We start from the raw sequence: 8,239 nt of genomic DNA on the forward strand, positions 1-8,239 counted from the left end.
CTCTCTCTCTCTCTCTCTCTCTCTCTCTCTCTCTCTCTCTCTCTCTCTCTCTCTCTCTCTCTCTCTCTCTCTCTGAATTTACAGTTAAATATTGGTCAGTGGACTACAGGAACAGAGGGCAGGACACAAGGACAAACCAAAAAAAAGATGTGTGTGTGAAGAGAAAACAGAGAAAGAATAAATAAATAAATCATGTACAGTGGAGGCCGAATTTCACATACGTCTAGATAAAAAAACTGCAAAGCCTCATTGACTTCCATATTCGGGAATCAAAAGTGAAAGTCAGTAGGGGAAGGGCAAACTCTGTTTACATGGCTGCACCGCGACGCAGCAGCATAGCGTCTGACGCCGTAAGATCTCCGGTCAAACAAATGATTGATAAATATCTGATATATCATTGATTAAAAACGCAAACAAGCCTCCACGACGTGGATGTGCAGTCCACATGCTGGCTTCGTCACATCATAACGATAACTTGCTGAAACTTCAGACCTCATATAATCCGGAATAGACAAAAGAGCACAACTTTATATAAAAAAACTTTATTTTATTCAAAATGGTTAAATGCCAATCCTATCACTATTTTGGGTATTGTTTGAAGCCAAGATGGCCACTGAAAAGAGGCGGATTCAGGAGAGGGAGAGACAATTCAGGGAGGCATTTTGATTGGGATATTGATGTAGGGATTTTTATGACTCAAGTCATGTTTTTCTGTGTTATTATTAGTACTAGTTAAGGTGATTGAGTGCTGTATTTCAGTGCTTTACTTCTTTATATATATATTTTAATAAAGACCCTGTTATTCTAAGTTCTTCATATAGTCCGTGAGTTTTTTTGGGGGAGGTACACCTTAAACACAATAAGTGATGATATTGGTGAGAAGATCCTAAAATGATATTCTCAATATAAATTGTGGACTTTCTGGCAAATTACACTAATGTATGTTTGACATGCTTCCTAAAAAAATTACTATTATTTACAAGTGCGTGAAGGTTTAAAAATATGCAATTCTCTCCCCTAAACTGACATCCAGAAAACTGCTTAAACTATATTGTCTTTCAGTTTCAGTTCAATTTAATTTAACCACTTTTTCTGTCTTTATTATAATTTGTTTAAGCTTTTGTGGTTGAAACATCGGCCATTATGTGAGAGGTAATACATCCGTGAGCAGGACTCTGTTTTTACATACCAGCTGTTCGTTCGTGTAAATTTTTTGATAAATGCGTATTTAAGATAATGAGTCTTTCACACGCATGTACGCACCTTAAAGAGCCAAACAGCTTTTAATGTCTGAATCTGATAGACATGTCTACAACACGTTAGTGCGCACTGGACGAAAAGTGCCGCAAGGAGAAAATTAGTGGGCGTGGCTTGAGTTTTTCACTGCAAATTGATTGGATGTGTAAAAACAGCTGTTGCATTGATTTTGAAATGAAACTTGCAGTAGACTGACAGTTGAAGGGGAGGAGTTAACGGATGCTCCCGCCAAGCCGTCTAATTTACGTCATTTGAAAGGAAAGTCATAAATCAGATTTATCTGGAGATTATGAGAGTATGTGAATTTTTAAAAGAAAATGCCCCGAATTGTTAAGCTATTTACCGTTAATGCTGCAATATTTCATGTATTTCATGTAAAAAATGTATCTCATGACAAAAATTTCACTAGTTCGTTGTTTCACGCCTTTATGGACAATGGATGCACAAGTGCCGTGTTTAAAGCAGAACATTTAAAGCATATTTCAATGTAAATGCAATAACCTTATTCAAAGGGAATGAATGTGTGTGTTTTCCCCGTGTTACAAATTGATGAGAAAGATGACCTGGTGGTGGGTCCTGAACTGAAAACGTTTGAAGCCCGTGGTTATGTTAAACAAGCAAGATTTAGTAAAAAATATATTTTCACTTTTTATTACTTCGGTCTATCTACATTGCCAAATTACTTTTCAGGTATTTTTATCTAAATATTACAATTTGAAGCAGTTTCAAGCCCTTTATACCAAATTGAACCTGGAAAACACCACATTATAAATCTGTCATTTTTAGGATTTCCAGCACCCGTACGAACCCTGTAGTTTAATTCAATGCAAGTCGCCTTGGATAAAAGCATCTGCCAAATTCATAATGTAAATATCGTAAGAACCTTTTAAGGCTCTTTATGACACGATGATCTTAATGTGACTCAATTTGCAAACTAGACTTACTTTCATGAAAATCAAATGTTTCCTTTATCAAAACAACAATTAATGCACCATTCAGTTTTAACCCTCAAATCAAACACAACAACCGCACAATGTGAATAGATCCAACACAACCCGTCGACCAATATACACAGCCTCACTACAGACACACAACATCATGAGAAAACACCCGCCGTCATCAACACAACATTACACACAAGACCGACAGCACACAGCTGACTGAGAGAACATTTCCCTTGTGTTTACACGTTTGGGTTTGCAACACTTTCTATGTTAAGAGTTTGTGAAAGAAAGAGTCGGAGCCCTGAATATGTGTCCTAGTTCTTTGATATTTATTTAAAAGAGGACACACATGACACACTGTCACTTTATCTAAACCAGGCCAGAAACAGAGAGACGGGCAGAGAAGAGAGAGAGACAGAAACAGGTGACACTCTCTCTCTATTTCAGTTGAAGGTCATCACTTCCAGATGTGTGTAAAGTCTGGATTCATGATGACCATCTGCTCTTCTGCTAAACACACCGTCTGAAGATCCAATCTAGGGGTGACCCGTGCAGTGGACGATTGGATGCTAGGATGGGAGGAGTCTGATTCATCTACCGGTCTCACAGTGGAATCTTGGCGCATCATGTCATTGTGGTTATATGGGCAGTGGTGTAGCAGACGGGTACACACTGCGCCACCAAACATATGATTTATGATGTTAAGAAATGGGACATTTTTCATGTTGGGTACTGAAACCCCCGGCGCATATGAGTGTGAGGTCTGACTATGACCCAGCGCAGGATCACGTCTCTCTGCGTCTTCTGTGCGGTGAGACCGGTGAAGAGAAACAGCACAAATGTGTACACCGTTTACAAACATTTGTCACATACTGAATGTTTCAGCATTTAAATATGAATGAACACTTTGTCTGTAAATGCACATGGTTCGTTACTGAGACTGAACATTGCGCTGCATGATACAAAAAAATTATAAGTAGTTAAACCAAAATAACTGCATTTAGCACAGACTTTGGGAGTCTTCCAGAGTTTAGGTGCTACATATGAGAAAGCTCGACCCCCTTTTAATTGTTTTAGGTGTTATCAAAAGTCCTGAGTTTTGAGATCTTAGAGAGCGTGATGGGTTGTAGTGTGATAGAAGCTCTGTTAGGTAGGTAGGGGCTAAACCCTTTAAGGCTTTATAAGTGATTAAAAGAACTTTAAAGTCAATACGATACTTAATGTGTAGCCAGTGAAGGGTTGATAACATTGGGGTTATGTGATGGTATTTTCTGGACCTGGTTAGAACTCTGGCAGCTGCGTTCTGAACTAACTGTAGTTTGTTTATTGATGATGAAGGACAAACACTAAGTAGTGCATTACAGTAGTCAAGTCTTGAGGTCATAAATGCATGAATAAGCTTCTCTGCGTCAGCAACACACAGAATATTTCGTAACTTGGCAACATTTCTTAGGTGGAAAAAGGCTGTTTTTGTGACATTTGAGATGTGATTTCGAAATGACAGGTTGCTGTCTAATATAACGTCTAGATCTTTTACTGTATATTTGGAGTAACAGTACATCCTTCAACTTGCAGGTTATAATCCAAAATATTCGGTTTACGTGTCTTTGGTCCTTCACATGCGGTCAATAAAGTCACTTTACTGGTAGTTCATTGGCAATGATTCCCATTTGTACAAAAGTATTTATTATTATCGAGTATATATGGTTGAGTGACAATAAAAGGGATTTGATTTGAGTAGTTTTAAAAATAGTTTTGAAGCGAGATCTGGTATTGTACGGCACAGCATTGTTATGTCATGTTTAAGCAAAATCTCCATTAATTTGACTATTTGTGGCTTGTGTTTTTAATATACAGTGGGGCACCAATTGTGCAAGTTCTCCCACTTAAAAAGATGAGAGGCCTGGAATTTTCATCATAGGTACACTTCAACTATGAGATACAGAATGAGAAAAGAAATCCAGAAAATCACATTGTCTGATTTTTAAAGAATTTATTTGCAAATTATGGTGTATATATGTATTTGGTCAATAACAAAAGTTCATCTCAACACTTAGTTATATACACTTTGTTGGCAATGACAGAGGTCAAACGTTTTCTGTAAGTCTCCACAAGGTTTTTACACACTTTTGCTGGTAGTTTGGCCCTTTACTCCATGCAGATCTCCTCTAGAGCAGTGATGTTTTGGAGCTGTCGCTGGGCAACACAGATTTTCAACTCCCTCCAAAGATTTACTATGGGGTTGAGATCTGTAGACTGGCTAGGCCACTCCAGGACCTTGACATGCTTCTTACGAAGCCACTCCTTCGTTGCCCGGGCGGTGTGTTTGGGATCATTGTCATGCTGAAAGACCCAGCCACGTTTCATCTTCAATGCCCTTGCTGATGGAAGAAGGTTTTTACTCAAAATCTCACGATACATGGCCCCATTCATTCTTTCCTTTACACGGATCAGTCGTCCTGGTCCCTTTGCAGAAAAACAGCCCCAAAGCATGATGTTTCCACCCCCATGCTTCACAGTAGGTATGGTGTACTTTGGATGCAACTCAGCATTCTTCCTCCTCCAAACACGAAAAGTTTAGTTTTTACCAAAAAGTTACATTTTGGTTTCATCTGTCCATATGACATGCTCCCAATCCTCTTCTGGATCATCCAAATGCTCTCTAGCAAACTTCAGACGGGCCCGGACATGTTCTGGCTTAAGCAAGGGGAAATCTCCTTATTGGTGCTGCTAGATCTTAGTGCCGCATTCGACACCATTGACCACAGCACGCTCCTACATAGACTCGAAAACGATGTCGGTATTAAGGAAATAGCTTTGAAATGGCTTAGATCTTATTTATACGACCGTTTTCAATATGTAGCAATAAACAATGAGTTGTCACGCAAATTGCAAGTCCAGTACGGTGTACCACAGTGCTCAGTCTTAGGGCCTATGCTCTTTAAATTATACATGCTACTTCTAGGAGATATAATAAATGACACGGAGTTAGCTTTCACTGTTATGCTGATGATACGCAACTTTATATTTCCTCGTCCCCACATGCACTCATACACATGCGCATACGCACACACAGCCTCATGAAACACAGCAATTCCATCGAATAGTGGAATGCATAGTCGATATAAAAAACTGGATGAGTAGAAATTTTTTATTACTGAACTCGGACAAAACTGAAGTGTTACTTATTGAACCGAAAACTGCCATACGTAACAACCAAGAATACTGCTACAACTATTGATGGATGTTCCATAAAACCCTCATCTTCAGCAAAGAATCTTGCCGTTTCATTCGATAGTACTCTGTCATTTGAGAACCAGGTCACCAACACCTGTAAAATTGCGTTTTTCCATCTTAAAAATATATCTAAACTACATCATATGCTGTCAGCATCAGATGCGTTTTGACTTGTATAACCTTTTATGTTTTGCTTATAGTAAATGTTTTCTTGTACAGCTGCTTTGTAACAATGAAAATTGTAAAAAGTGCTATATAAATAAAGTTGACTTGAATTGACTTGACACGTCTGGCACTGCAGGATTTGAGTCCCTGGCGGTTAGTGTGTCACTGATGGAAGCCTGTGTTACTTTGGTGCCAGCTCTCTGCAGGTCATTCACTAGGTCCCCCCGTGTGGTTCTGGTGATCATTTTAACGGTACGGGGAGAGATCTTGCGTGGAGCCCCAGATCGAGGGAGATTATCAGTGGTCTTCCATTTTCTAATAATTGCTCCTACAGTTGATTTCTTCACACCAAGCTGCTAACCTATTGCAGATTCAGTCCTCCCAGCCTGGTTGCAGGTCTACAATTCTGTTTCTGGTGTCCTTTGACAGCTCTTTGGTCTTGGCCATAACAGAGTTTGGAGTCTGACTGTTTGAGGTTGTGGACAGGTGTCTTTTATACTGATAACCAGTTCAAACAGGTGCCATTAATACAGGTAATGAGTGGAGGAGACTCTTAAAGAAGAAGTTACAGGTCTGTTAGAGCCAGAAATCCTGCTTTTTTGTAGGTGACCAAATACTTATTTTCCACCATAATTTGCAAATAAATGTTTCCCTCTCATTCTGTCTCTCATAGTCGAAGTGTACCTATGATGAAAATTACAGGCCTCTCTCATCTTTTTAAATGGGAGAACTAGCATAACTGGTGGCTGACTAAATACTTTTTTGCCCCACTGTATGTTCCCTGCATTTCAGACATTTTAACTAAACACGTTTATTTTGCAGATTGTGACTTGATTCTGGCTAATTAAAAAAAAAAATTGTGTATATTCTATTCTAGTAAAAATTCTGTAAATGACTGTATGATTGTTTTTTGGTGCATCAATGTTGCGCTCCACTTTGCGCTGTACCCTTAAGCACCTGGTCTCGTCCCCACATGCACTCATACACATGCGCGCACGGACACACACATACACACGTATGATTCAATTTGTCTATAGGCTGGATGTGACAATTCTGATTTGGTTTATGTAAATCCTTAGTCGAGGACACACAACGTCGTATTCCAAACACACATCAGCTGCTGACACTGAGCGGTGTTAAAGAATAGTGAAGACTCTCTGTGGAATAGCACAGTGCAGAATGTCTGAAAGTATAGTTGACGTTGTAAAGGTTGTTTGCGGTTTGCTTCTGGCACGTCAGCGTGGGCCGTGCAGCGCTTTTCAGCTCCACAGCAGCTGGATGATTTCACAGCCGTTTAAACCGCACGGCCCGAGCGTGGGCACACATATCTGACTCACCGCATCTCCCCTGAGCACCGGATGCTTTTCAACATTTACATTTAGTCATTTAGCAGACGCTATTATCCAAACGCGACTTACAAATGAGGTAAATAACGGAAGCAATTGGAACAACATACGGACACCAAAAAGTGCTCATATAGCCTACCACAGTATACAGTTTTCTTTTCTTTTCTTTTTTTTGATAGAATCAGTAGAAAAGTCAGGTGTTGACGGAAGAGATGTGTTTTCATCCGATTCTTCAAGATGGCTGCAGAATCTGCTGATCATTCCACAAATGTGGAAGCAATCCAGAGATTGTACGTGAACGAAATGTTTCCCTTTTTGGGATGGCACTACAAGACATTCTCACCATGGACCCCACACCTTTTCCCATCACGCTGGCCTTTTAGAAAACTTGCCGTTCTTACCTTAGCAGCCATGATCATGGAGGAGCCGCCCTTCACACCCAGTATGGGGATGTGCGTCTGCGCAGAGATGAAGTCCAGGATCTGCGCTATGGCCTCCTGATCGGTGTCGTCTCCGAACACCACGCCCTGCAGCCAGTGATCGGTCATCAGGTCACAGATGCTCTTGATGATGCTCTTGGGGTCCGTCTCGTTCATGGTGAGCATCTCCACGTTGGGCGCCAGGGGCATGTGGGTGAAATCGTCTTTGTCCCTGACCCCGGCGAGCGCCACCTCGCTGGAGTTGCCCACCAGCACCACGGCGATGCTCAGGCCCTGTAGGAGCTTGGGCAGCGGCGGGTTCTGCGCCACGGATGACGGGATGTAATGGGCCCCGCCCGCGCCTCCTCTGACCCCCCGTGACTGACAGGCCAGCGGCAGCAGCAGGAGCAGCAGGCATGCGAGGAAGAGCCGGTACGAATGGGGGCGGGGCCGTTTGTGAAAGGTCGGGGCCAGTGGGTGAAGCCACGCCTGCTTTTCCTGAGAGGGTGGAGCTAAGCCACGGTAAACGCAGAGAGACATGATGAAGAAGAGAAAGACGGAGACCTGCACGAGACACACAGAGAGAGAGAGAGTTAACAGCATTATTATCATCAACACAGAATCATGACAGACATCCACAGCACACGCAACCAGAACATACACACATGACATCAATATTTCATGGCTGCGTCTGACATTTGTAGCAAGATATTGCTGTTTATTATGGATGAGATAAACTCTCCCCTGACACACACACACAGAAAGCGTTCTGGCACACCGCAATGATCATTTTAAACTCCATTGCATCTACACATTACATACATGAATCATTTACATTTCAATCTTTTAATGACTCAGAGATTTGGAGAGA

General features: G+C 41.2%; 1 protein-coding gene across 1 annotated transcript in view; it reads right to left on the reverse strand.

The window, feature by feature from the left end:
• The window catches only part of grin2ba (glutamate receptor, ionotropic, N-methyl D-aspartate 2B-a), a gene marked incomplete at both ends in the record, with an annotated part of 19,584 nt that extends 11,676 nt beyond the window's left edge, over positions 1-7,908 (reverse strand). Inside the window, one exon of the mRNA XM_079457769.1 lies at positions 7,351-7,908. Coding sequence (XP_079313895.1) covers positions 7,351-7,908 — 558 coding nt within the window. The remainder of the gene's footprint in view (positions 1-7,350) is intronic.
• Positions 7,909-8,239: the final 331 nt, after the last annotated feature.

This window comes from Barbatula barbatula (assembly GCF_947034865.1).
Source record: "Barbatula barbatula genome assembly, chromosome: 5".
NCBI classification, from domain to species: domain Eukaryota; kingdom Metazoa; phylum Chordata; class Actinopteri; order Cypriniformes; family Nemacheilidae; genus Barbatula; species Barbatula barbatula.